At 40.5% G+C, this 13,512-nt stretch overlaps 1 protein-coding gene across 10 annotated transcripts in view; it reads right to left on the reverse strand.

Moving 5' to 3' along the window:
• Positions 1-1,865: 1,865 nt before the first annotated feature.
• The window catches only part of HIVEP1 (HIVEP zinc finger 1), a 164,013-nt gene continuing 152,366 nt past the window's right edge, over positions 1,866-13,512 (reverse strand). For all 10 annotated transcript variants that reach the window (XM_075921249.1, XM_075921248.1, XM_075921252.1 and 7 more), the window contains 2 exons: positions 6,641-7,146; positions 1,866-3,588 (listed from right to left, as the gene is read on the reverse strand). In XM_075921249.1, coding sequence (XP_075777364.1) covers positions 2,407-3,588; positions 6,641-7,146 — 1,688 coding nt within the window. In that variant the 3' untranslated portion in view covers positions 1,866-2,406. The remainder of the gene's footprint in view (positions 3,589-6,640; positions 7,147-13,512) is intronic.

Genomic DNA, 13,512 nt, shown 5'->3' on the forward strand with positions numbered 1-13,512 from the left:
TAACATATGACCACTTTATGGAAGAAATAGCTATAATTAATACAAAGCTTCTTAGAAAAATCATATGAAAATCATTTGCTCTTTGCAAAAAGCTCTAAGCAAGAACTTTCAATAACTAGTTATAGCTAGATGAAACAGTTAAAATATTAGAGGCATATTTAGGGCTTGATTTTGTACCTGTTAAAATCAGTATCTCCCATTGTAGCAGGATCAGAACATGTAATGCAGCACTGCTTCTGCATTTTTAGAAGTAGAAGTGACTTCATATAAATCCAAACATGTCCATTAAAATGAAAATGTAATATGATATTCATATTTTTACATCAGAACAGTTATAAAATGAATATACCAGTACACAGTGTCACAGTGCAAGACAGAAATTTGAGGCCCAATTTTGAGATGTGTTGACCACTCAACTCCCTTTAATTTGGAGTGAGTTGAAGGTGCTCACTGTTTCAGGTGACTAGGTCTCTAATAAAGCTATATGAAAGGAGTAACATGACAATTCATGTCTGAACTAAGTGTGATTTTTCTCTTCCATTACATCATTTGGTTCTCACCACTGCGTATTACTGCAAATAGTTGACAATCACATTGATACATTTTTATACTGTAGATGCTGTTTCTTAAAGTTAAGTCATTTGGCATTGTGCTTATAATTATTTCATTTCTTGTGCTGTAAAATTATAAACAGTGTGGGTCAAGTATAAAAAAATAATTAAATAGGTGAAGGATGTCATTGCACTTGAATTTAGAGCAATGTAAGATAAGAATTGTTGTGGTAATTTATAGGAATAAATCTTTGAGCAATGCAACCCATCTAACATTCAGTTTCACTTGTGTTTTTCAAGTTTTTCAGTCATCATTACATATGCACATATCTTTAATTTCACCAGACAGGTTATCTATTTTATTACTTTGTTCTACTGATTTTTGAATTCAGTTGTTAAAATGGCTTTATAAACATGCTACTGATTTCTAAATTGCTCTTTTTAAAAATTCACTACCATACACTTAAAGGGAAAAAATAAAGCACTGTATGTTAAAAGGTTTTTTAATCAAATACAATTCAGGATCATTCCAAATGTAGGATGGCTTAGACCTGTATATTGTCTCTTCTCTTTAACCAGTAAAAGGCTATTGAGGTCTCTTGATAACTTTAAAATTGCTTGCACTGTGCATGCACAGAATCCCATTCACTTCCAATATTTTGGAATTCTTTCATTTCATGCCTGCTCACACAGTGAGATTGTTGGAACTGGGGCAAGTTAATTGTATGCTTCAAACAATTTTCTTTTTGTTGAATGACAAAGATGAAGCTGTATTTAAGGCAAAATTAGTCTTCTACTGCTGAAATACTGATTTCCTGACATGAAATACTTTTTAGAAGCTAAGGAAGTGTCCTGACAATGAGTACTGCAAAACCCTCATCACTGCAGCAGCATATCTTTTGTCACTTGCTCTAGTGATTTTACAAGCAAGAGGAGACAAACTATTTCTTTGTTGCTTACCTAGACTTTAGTTCCATTTAAAAAGTGCCTTTAATAGTTCAAAGTTACAAAAAACAATATTATCCTCAAACCTCATCATTTTCGGCAAGTGAAAACAGGCTCTTTGACATTCAGACTTTGCTAATAAATAGTATGAAAAAAATCGGAAGCAAATACACTCCCCTCCAGGAATTTTAAAAAGGAAAGCTTCTCTTCCAGAGAGCATGTAACACCTCTTCATTCACTCTTTAAGGACGAAACCATGGCTTTGGGCAATTTCAAAAGAGAAAACAAGTTATGGAGGCGGTAATAAAATAAGGGATTTAGGCATTTTACCACTGATTAGAATCAAGACGGCACAACATAAGCAATGGTAAAGTCAGTAAACAAAATTTTACTGTAATATTTCATAACACAGATACTGTATTCTGTTTTTAAGTGTAAAGCTACTGTCTTACACAAGAAAGATGGACAGACCCTTGTTCCAAGACTAATATGGATACAATAAATATGGAGTTTTACATACTAGATCTGTACACAGAAACTGCCCCACAGCCATAAAAATTTACATTTAACAGTGCAACATATAATTTAATCATTTTAGTTTTTCTGACATAGGATGTTTTTACTTACTAAACACAAGCAACTATCTGTTTCAATATACATATTTTTATATATATATATATATATATATATTCAACAATCTGTACAGGTTTCTAAACATAAAACTCCAAAAAGGCACAATTGTCTATACAACATGTACAAAAATGGCTGGAGCTGACGAGAAACAACAACAATTATTGGTCAAGAGTTCATGATTGCACAAAGATTAGTAATGAGTTTGTGTCAGAAAAATGTGCTTTAAAGAAAGGGAGGTTTGCAAACAAACCTGTAAGTGTTACAATAAAAAAAAAACCTAGGTTGCTATTACAAGTCTGTCCTCATCATCACTGCTGCCATCACTAAACTGCACAGTATTTTGCCTTCGTGACAATCCTGCTGGCCTCGGTACTTGTCTATTTGGAGAGACAGTTTGATGGATGAGGGACTTGGTGACAACTTCAGAATTCACCTTTAAGAGGGGTTCTGATGGGGAAGCCCTTTTGACCTGAATGGAAGTGACATCACACTTTGGTTTGCCATGATTTGCTGCATGAGCCTTTTCAGTACCTGTTTTTCCAGGACCATCCAGCCTTTCATATTCCTTTGAAAGAAAAGGCTCTGCAATGTTTTTTACATTGTACCACTGGACCGTAGGTGCCACTTGAGGAGATACAGCACTAGGGATCTGATTGACGTCTGCTGCAGGACAACTCATAGGAGTCCGCTCTGGATGAATTTCACTGGCTTTATTACTGGAAGCTGGTATTTCTGGAACTCCTTGCCCATCTGTAGTTACAGGGCTGACTGACGGGATCAACGCAGGCAGTGCTATATTCAATATTTGCAGTCCTGGAATGTGCGTCTGAGGGCTGGGGTTGCTCTGAGGAGAAGGGTTTGCAGTCAAAACTTGCAGTCCCACAGCATTTAGTGTGAGTCCTGAAGGATGTATTTGTGGGGCTATGTTTGTATTGGCCAGGCCTAATATGTTCACTGTCTCCATGCCTAATGGTGGAAGAGGTTGTAAGCTTGGTGCACTCAGACTCTGGATGCCTGGCACATTAATCTGACCTAAGGGAAAACATGGCACAACACTGTTTACTTCAGCAACTCCTCTTGGATTTGCAGAGCCCGCACATGCAGGGTCACCAAGTGCACTTGTAGTTCTGTGAATCACGCTGACTGCAGGAATGGTGAGCTGCATGGGCCCAGCCTGAATTGGTACAAACGTGGAGTATGTGGCTAGGCCAGCTGGAACCACCTGAATTCCCCCCACTGGAATCATACCATAAGGTGTCTTGGCTTGCTGCTGGGAGTGCAAAGGAAGGTGGCTAAATAAATGAGTCAGAGGAGCTGGCAGTTCTGCAATATGCTGCTGGCGTTCTTGCCGCTTCTCGTCCTGGATGTCAGGATAGGGCGAGGCTGCTGAAGGAACCACCGCTGTTGTCTGTGTGCTTTGGTCCACTGGTGGTGAGGGAAGCCCTATAGACGGTGTGCTCTAAAGAAAAACAACAGCAAAACATTTCAGTATATTAAGATTGCCAGTGCAGCTAAATTAAATCAAATAGTCTAGAGAAGGTCGTTTGAAATATAGCCTTCTTCCCTATAGGAATTTGTAAAAAACCAGTTCAAGACTTGAACAATTCATAACTTTCCTTTCTACATCTCCCCTTCCTCTTTAATTAGGAATTTTCCTAAGTCTAGTACATCAGCTTTCTCTCCGGTGTTATTCCTTACCAGCGTTTTGGCATTTCCCTTATAGTAAATTAATTGTGAAAATCAGATCTCTGCTGAGGATGAACGACAGTGGTATCTCATCACTGAACAGCCAGATCTACAAGTGTCTTTCTCTCTTGGAGGCATTTATTTAGCCACGCATCAACAGCATTAGTGTCTCTGGACTGAAAGGCTAATGCCACAATGCATTGCTGATAGAAGACTACTCTGGAAGATTAGAATTAATTAAGAGGGATGATGATAAAGGGTTCTCAAACTGACATGGTCACATGGAGAAGGCACTGAACTGGGACAGCTGGGTTCTGTTCACAGTTCTGCCACTGACCTCTCACAAGGTTATGGACAAGTAATTTCATCTCTCTCTGTCTGTTTCTTCGCACACCTCTGGTCTATCTTGTCTAGTTTGAAAACAAGCCACTCTCCTTCACTGTGTCTATACATTGCCTGCCACAATAAGGCTCCCATTGCAACTGGAACTTTTAGCTGCAACTGTGATACTGCTACTTATAACAACAGGGCTTACTCTCCTTTTACCCTATCTTACCCATCAGATAACTACAGAGATCGAGGTAGGTGCCTTATGCCATCACCATATGGCTGAGTTATAATATGCTGAGAAGCCGCCAACTGCCGTGCCCAGCCACTGGCTGGCCCCAAGTCAGTGCCGTGCTGCGCGGCCACCAATGGGCCCAGCCCCTGGCCAGCTGCATCTAAGCGCTGAGACCCCAATGGGAAGATCCACGAATTGCGCACCACTGGCTTAGGTGAAGGTGCACTGGGCTGGAAACTGAATACAAGTCTTAATTCTTTTCAGCCTGAGATTACCGTAAAATCTCGAGTATAATGTGCACCCATGTATAATGCACACCTTTCCAATGTCAGAGTCCTGGGAAAAAAGTGAACTCCTATATATAATGCACACCCCCATTATACTCACAATTTTACGGTATATATAGGAAGGAAGGGGCTGCTCACACCTGCAGGCTCGCCCGGGAAACGTGCTCGTAGCACCAGGGAGCCGGTGGCGGAGTCTGAAACCTGCTCCCTGCCCCCCTGCCCACGCACGGCGCTGAGCTCGCGCCTGCCGTGGGGAACCCAGCTGTCTGCGTGGAGACAGGGCAGACAGCGAGCCAGGGTGCTTCTCGCCTTGTCCGGGAACCTAGCTGAGCTGGTGCCAGCTGCGGGGGACCCACTGGCCAGCTGAGCTCATGCCTGCCGCGGGGGCCCCCTGTCCAGCTGCCCGTGCGCTGTGCCGAGACTGGGCAGGCAGCGAGCCAGGGCGCTGCAGTTTGGCTGCACCGCTGGCTCCTCGCCTTGTCTGGGAGCCTGGCGGGGCGCCGCACTGCAGCTGGAAAGTTTCTGTGCAGTGAGGTGGGTGAGTTAAAAACTTTACCAGAAAATCTCTTATGTATAATGCTCGCCCTGGCTTTGACCCTAAAAAAACGGGAAAAAAAGTGCACATTATACTCAAGATTTTACAGTAGTAATTCTGTGCTCTTCCCACTCCTTGGTACTGAGCAAGGGCATCTATTGTGCAGGTTTTCTGGATCATGGAACATAGACTTAGTGCTAGAGTAGTATGCTATTTGGTATATACCACTGTTTAGTCTTAATAGTACTGTCAATTTATTCCAAATTTTAGCAAAAAGCTAAAGAACCAGACTACAGGCAGTCCCCGACTTACGCAGACCCGACTTATGTCAGATCCGCACTTACGAACAGGGCTTTTCTTGCCCCGGAGTTCACGGGAGTCGGGTCGCCACCCGTGTACTCCGGGGCGAGAAAAGCTTCTCCCGGTCTCCCTGGTCTGCTGGGGGGGGGTCCAGCAAAGCCGCTGGACCCCCCCAGCAGACCAGGGACACCCGAGCAAAGCCGCCCAGGCGGCAGGAGTCCCGCTGCCTGGGCGGCTTTGCTCTTGTCCTCCTGGTCTGCTGGGGGGGGGGGGGGGGGTGCAGCTAGTGCCCCCCCCCAGCAGACCAGGCTTTTCTTGCCTACCCCGGGGTAGAGCAGCTGGGGGCTGCCGGGTTGGTCCCGCAGCGCTGCTCCGGACCAACCCGGCAGCACCCCAGCTGCTCTGCCCCAGGCGTCCTGATTCAGCCGCTGCTGGTCAGTTTCAGCAGCGGCTGAATCAGGACGCCTGGGGCAGAGCAGCTGGGGTGCTGCTGGGTTGCTCCCCAGGCTCTCCAGCCGCGCCCCAGGCTTCCTGGAATCAGCCGCTGATCAGTTTCAGCAGCAGCTGACTTGGGGACGCCTGGGTTTCTTAAGTTGAATCTGTATGTAAGTCAGAACTGGCATCCACATTCAGCCGCAGTTGAAACTGATCAGTTTCAGCAGCAGCTGACGCCAGTTCCGACTTAGGGACTGTAGGTTTGTTCTTAAGTTGAATCTGTATGTAAGTCAGAACTGGCGTCCAGATTCAGCCACAGTTGAAACTGATCAGTTTCAGCAGCAGCTGACGCCAGTTCCGACTTACATACAGATTCAACTTAAGAACAAACCTACAGTCCCTATCTTGTACGTAACCCGGGGACTGCCTGTATAACTAATTATTTTAGGCCTGGAGATAACAAAAAAAGTGGGTAGATTATATTGTAAAACCTTTTTGTTTCTACATTATTATTAGTATGCTCCTACAATCTGATTTTTTTTATATCTGTATCATTTTGCAAGAACAGTATGAAGAATATAAAAGGAGGAAGCAATTTGGGTTTTAGAAAAATCACCAAAATAAGCATCAATAATGTTTAGTTCCCCAGCTCTTGAAGGGTTTGAAATACAAGTCTCTCTTCTCCCCCTACATTTAATATTCTAACCTTTGTAACAATAGCTGGTGTGGCAGAACTTTCCAATGCTTCTGCTGCATCTGGATAATCTACAGACATCTGATGACATGGAGATCTAGGAGACAGGCCAGGGGAAATGGTAGGCTCTATACTTGTTTCCCCGTCTTGTATTTTCTCCTCCTCTGCTTCTTGATGTGCAACTGCTATTGGCCACCTGGCATTCCTGCAATCTGACTGTACTGTACTGAGTACAGTCATCTTTGTAAGTAGTGCTTTAGGCAGACCATCCATAGAGTCTGTGTGGATCCCAGCAAAGCAGTCTGTAATTCTGATATCTTCATCAGCGCTTGTGGCTTCCTGTAGGATGTTTCTAGATGGATGATGCTGAGGACTGGCTGTAACTGAGGGGGTTGTAGATAAGACAGATTCAGCTTGACTGTCTTCATCATCATCTTCATTGTCATTGTCATCGTCATCTGGACCATCAGAATCCTCCACATCATAGCCTGACCGATCACCGAGTCTTTGCTTCTCCCCTGTAAAACAGAACCAAAGCAGAAATTAGACAAGTAGTTTATTCCTCTCAAGGCCTAGAAACACTTTGCTAACAGCATGATCAGCTATGTGGAAATACTTGAAGGCAACTTGATAGTATCTGAATTGCAATGTTAATACAAAAACAGTCACAAAAATATAGCACCCAACACAAGTGCATCAGCTACTTTTCATAACTATGTAGTAAAACAACAACAAAAGGGTCCATACTTCCATTTTCTGAAGTATATCTTTAAGCAAACTTGCACCAATCCTGTATTTTTTATTTATGCATTGTTCTCATGCCTGTGAAACTGCAATTTTCCCCTTAAATCTTCTTTCTTTATAGAGAAATACTTATTTTGCAGAGAGAGGAGGGAACTGATTTTCTGGTTCATTAAGTTTCTAATGACAGATCAGTATGCCAAGCTTACCAGTGTGATATTTCTCAAGTTTGTTACTGACTCAGTTTTGCATCCTTGGACTTAGTATGAATCACTATTATACTGTCTTTTGAAAAAGACAAACAGAAATAATGGAAAGTGCTAGTCAGAAATTTGTCTAGTAAATGGGCAGAAAAGACTAAAATTAGATTTTACCAACATTCTTCACTTGAAGAAAAAAGTGGCCAAAGTATTAATAGCAACCAAATATACTAGGAGTTAACTGATAACAAGTGCACAAAACAACTCTGATTCTACAAACACTTAAGTAGGCAGGTAACTTTACTCAAGAGAAATCTCATTGATTTTTAAATCTAAAAGTTGAACTGACACCATTGTCTCTGCCCATCACCCAGGCACCAAATTTTAATCAGTTTTATTGGTAAACAAAACTAGAGATATTCACCTTCCTTTGCATCATATCTTCAGTAAAAAGAGAGATATTCCATCTGTCATATCTGATTCCAAGCCAAACTATCTGGACCATATTTGACAAAAGACAAAATGTTTGGACACACTAGTATTTTATTTTATGTTGGATTAAATGTCAGTCTGTTGAAGTCTCCAAAGAAAATATCAGCAAAAACCAGCATTTGGCTCAGAAAAAAACCAATTCAGTTATGCTTGGTTTGTTTCAGTGTTAAAATTTAAAAGAGAGCCTCTGCTTAAGGGAATTTACACAGACAACTTGTCAGGATGAATGATTTATGAAAAAAAAAATCAAGCCTTAAGAATTAAGAGCTATCACCACTGCTCTATCTAGCCATGAAACCACAAAAACAATGTGCGCACACACAAAACCACACAGAGTTTTAGATAATATAATTGTATAATTAAGAGCTCTCTCTCTCAGCATTTCAAGCCTTACTGCTTTAAATTAGAAGTAGGATTACGATATGGAAGAGGTTCAGCCCTTGAATTCTGTTTCATGATCTGTGCATTAACTAAGAGTATCAGAGGGGTAGCCGTGTTAGTCTGAATCTGCAAAAGCGAAGTAGGGATACTAAGTAGGGATACTAGGGATTTTCTTTCTACGCTTGTAGCAACAATTAACTGAAATATAATATGTTAAAGCCACTTTAAATCTATCATGTTATTAAAATCATGCTAGTGGAAAAAGTTTGGTTATGCTTTAGCCAGGCTTCATTTACAATGTTTACCTCAAGTCAAAACTTATCAAGAGGAAAAAATATCTTTTTTGGAAAAATTAATTTTAACAAGCTCATTCCTTAAATATGCACAGTAGCAGAATAGTTATATAAATTATTCGTCAGTCATCGCACATTTTATGTTTTTTTTTAATTTTCATCTCTACTTCCTGAAAAGATAACAGAAAACTTAGCATAATTAAGTAAAGGCACAAAATACACACACACACACACACACACACACACACACACACACACACACACACACACACACACACACACACACTCAAACCAACCCCCCATATATTTAGGTTAATTGGATTATTCAGCTTTAATGTCACTAAATATATGAGACTTCTCTGCACATAGATTTCTTCACAGTGACCTATGAATGTCTTCATTTTGTACTTTAATCCTAATGCGCCAGTCAGTGATTTTCAAAGTTTTGGGCCTTAGGACTCAGTCTGGATTCTCTTTTAAGTAGTGTTCCCTAGTGAGAGAGAGAAAAAAATCACCCCCATCCAGGTATGTAGCTACTATGATATAGCCATAGCTGTCATGCAAAACTGTGTGCTGTGAGTGTTTACTGATGGTTGAGACCTGAATGTAGCACCAGGCTTGACACACTGCATGGCTGTCACTGAATAGTAACATCAATCATTGTCATTCAGATTTTCAGCAATTTACAAAATTGCAAATTTTCTCTGTAGTCAATGTCAGCATCTCTGCATTTGGATTGTCTTAGCTCCCATCGTAAGCATTATTTAAAAATCTGGATTCCGACTAACCCTTTTACTTTTCTCAACATTAGTATACATGCAGTGTGCTAATATTCATGCTTCATTTCTTTTCTTTTCTATTGTTCCCATAATTAAATTTCCAATACAAAGAATATTTTAAATTAAAGTATGTTCAATGGTACAAATAGCAAAGCAAAGAAGGGTATTCAAAACATTGGCTGTGCTTCCCAAATGGAGAACACCTGCATTATTAGATTAAAATTCATCTAGTCTGGGCTTTTTAGGTCCAGGTCCACAATTAAGATAAAGGAGTTAAGATTTAGCTGAGAGGTATCCAGCACGCAGTTAAACTGGATGCACTAACCACATATTTTAAAGAATCAGATTTTTTTTAAGATCAACTTGCAGCTTAGCTTTAAGAATAGATGCATGTTTTGTTCTTTAAGTACATTTTTATTAGCTACATTATATATTGCAGAGGCATTGATGTGCACAGAATAAATCATTATATAAGGACTAAAAGAGATGCGAAGTGATTAAGCCAAAATGCCCTACTTCATAGTGAGAAATAACCTTCTCTAAACACACATTTACTATTATGGATCTTGCAGGGAAATACTGTTAATGTAGGACCTAAGTCAATATATTTTGAATTTATGTGTATGCCTCAATCACTATGATTAAAAAGTGGAAAAAAGGGGGTAACCATGTATGGAGACTTGTTCCTTAAATGCAAGGCTTAATGTGGGGTTATCGTTTCCCTACTTTCCTCCATCACCTGAGTTTGCTAGCTTCTACATAAGTGTAGTTACCGAGAGCCAGACGCTTGCATTATAAGCAACCTGACAGGAATGACTATGGTTCCATTACTTCTATATTGCTACCAAAACATCTAATCAAGTTCTTTTGCCAATGCAAAAAGAAATACTCTGCTTTGTATTCATGAGTGCGTGATCACTGCACTGATAGGTGCACACATTTTTGCAATTAATGAATGCTAAGAGTATTATCTGACACTAGCAACTTTACATACAATAATGTCTGGATATGTCTAGACTGCATTGTTTTTCCGGGATACTGGAGGTATCCTGGAAAAGCAATGGTGTGTCCAAGAAATACATCCGCTTTTCCAATTTGTTTTTCAAAAATGCGGATGGGCTCATTTGCCATCCCTGAAAACCTCGTTCTATGAGGCATAAGGGTTGTATTGAAAGAGCACTTTTCCGAAATTTGGAGCCATGTAGACACGTCAAATTTCAGAAAAGCCTCTTTCGAAAGTAAATCGGAAAAAGATACGCAATTTGCGTATCTTTTTCTGATTTAACACTGCAGTCTAGACGTAGCCTGAGTCTGACTCTACAACTTCTGCTTTCTTTTTAAGTGGAGGGGAAGAACCATGAAGGTTACAGGTTTTTAGTAAGATGGTGCTTTCTTTGGAAGGTTAGTCAAACAGGGGCAGTGACCACTTATTGTAACTGAAAGAGCCTATAGCACTTTTTCCCCCCCCAATCTTGTTAACCAAGAAATCTTGATCCAACTCCAATGTTGGTAATTGCTTTCTGCCTACTTAAGGCCTCCTTACAATTTTAGCAGGAAAAAATGTACTCATTGCTCGCTGAGCTAACTTGTGTATGCTTTTGTTATTAAATAGTTGACATCACAAGAGCTGTGTGCTTTCTGCTGTGGACAATCTGAAAAGCAGTACTGGGAATTTTTAATATCATTAGCACTGCTAAAATGATTGGGTTTAAATATTTAATTTGCTTAGAAAGTTTTGACACTCTCTCTTGATCACAAAATAACCAATACAAGAATCCAGCGTAGGAAAAATACTGTCATCTTCAGCAAAAAGAAAGGAAAAAAGTGTATTTGGAAATCGTTAAGGATGTTTGTATAAAGCATTCAGGATAAGTGAAAATTAAGGTTTCTGGCACACTTCATAATTCTACCCTCTTATATGTATGATGTTTGATTCTCTGCAATTATGCGATTTAATACTTTCTAAAAGAAAAAAAAATCACACATCCCTCTAACATCTTAGATACACAGGGATAACATTCCATTATTTTGTAGTGTTGTATATGTATGGGTCCAAGCAACATTTGTAAGGGAGACAGGTACTGAACGAAGCATGGGCTCTTATGGAAGCACAATTGAATTGCTTAACTTAACTGTTTAACATCACTTAACTGCACAAATCTCATGTTAAGATTTTTTTTTTAAGGCTGAAGTTCCCATATATTTTAAAGAAAAAGGCTCTATCCGGAATTAATAATGTAACTCTTTATTCAGTGGGTTCCTGATCCAAAGCCCAGTGAAAAAAATACTCATGCATTCTTCAGGCTGGCAAAGGAGCCCTATGTTTTTTCCAATGTGTACCTGAGCAGATACAGTAATTCCTCATTTAACACATTTCAGAAAATGATCGTGTTAAGTGAAAACGTGTTATGCGGGGTCAATTTTCCCATTGAAAATAATGGAAAAGGTGGGGGTTGCGTTTTAAGCGGTGGTGTCTGTTGGGACCGGGACATAAGATTGGGGGAGTAAAGGGACTGGCTTACAGCAGAGAGGGGAGGTGTTTGGCTCTGGGGAAGGGAAGGGGAGGAGGACTGGGTTAGGAATATGTCCCTGTGATGGGTCGGCCGGGACCCGCACTGTGTCCGGTGGGGGGGGGGGGTCGCCGAGGAACAGTGCGGTGAGTGGCAAACCCTTCGCTGCTTTGCAGGGAGGTGGGGGGAAGCCCCGCGCAGCCACCGGCGATGGGCTGGCTGGGGAAACCCAGCCGTCGGCCTGCAAGTGGGGACGGAGGAGAGGGGGCAAGGCGTCCGGCAAGGAGGAGTCAGTGGGGAACGATACGGAGAGCGGCAAACCCTCTGCTGTTTGGCAGGGAGGCAGGGGAAGCCCCGCGCAGCTGCCAGCAACGGGCCGGCTGGGGAAATCGTGTTATTCCAGGGACAGTCATGTAATTTAAAAAACATTCCCTAAAAAAAAAAAATATCGTGCTATTGCGAAAACATGTTAAGTAGGCACGTGTTAAATGAGGAATTACTGTATATATGTTCACTAAGCATCTGAATTAGCCTCTCCAGATTTGCTTCCTTTCCTTACAAAATTGGTGAATATGCCTAAAAACTAGTATCCAAAGTTCTACAAATGCTTATCCTGAGATTTTCAAGCACTAGTAACTTTCCAAGAACAAAACTAATTTATAGTCTAAATTTTTCAAGGCTCCTCTGTTCTAGAAAAGTTATTTCCCAGTCAAAATTCTAACCCCACCATTTTGGCACAAAAACTGTTTAAATAAAATCAACCTCAATATTTTAACTACAAAACCATTTGGAGTAGGAGGTAGGTGGGTGAGGGTGTTTTATTCTCCCTCTAAAATGTCTGAGCCACTATTTTTCTGCTCAAACTTTTCCAGAGAATAATCTCCTTAGGCCACAACTGAGACCTGAGCCTTTCACAAAGATAAATGAAATTTTCAGGAAGTTAACTGCAAACAGTGATTTAATAGAAACACTGACATAACTTTTCACCATAGATTTTGCTAGCACGTCAGCTATAATCATATTTAGTAAAATTGAGGTTTTAATCCTACCCACTGAAGTAATTATACTAGCTTTTGGGGTAAACCCTCTTGACTCATTTTATCTTTATCACCTTGGGCTGTCTATCAGATCATGGTGTTGATTAGTTAGTAGCTGTAATGACATTTTACTTCCAAGATGGAAAGAAAAAATGTTCTTCAGCACAGAAACATTAGTTGGAATTATTAGCATCTTAATATGTCCATTACTGAGTGCCTAAGGCTTATTTTTTCCAGCACTGCTCTTATCAGTTGAGGATGCTACAAACTAGAGGAAAGAAGCAGATAATACTAAGCATCTCTTAATATACTTTTGGAAACTCTTTATTCATTTAAAACATTTTTTTCTGCATGAATCCTTATTGTATATGGTTTTGTTAAATGCTGGTCTGTTAGTAATAATATTTACATGAAGCATCCCAGCAAATTTTTCATAGTCTAAATTTTGAAT

This window comes from Pelodiscus sinensis, chromosome 2, assembly GCF_049634645.1.
Source record: "Pelodiscus sinensis isolate JC-2024 chromosome 2, ASM4963464v1, whole genome shotgun sequence".
Classification (NCBI taxonomy): domain Eukaryota; kingdom Metazoa; phylum Chordata; order Testudines; family Trionychidae; genus Pelodiscus; species Pelodiscus sinensis.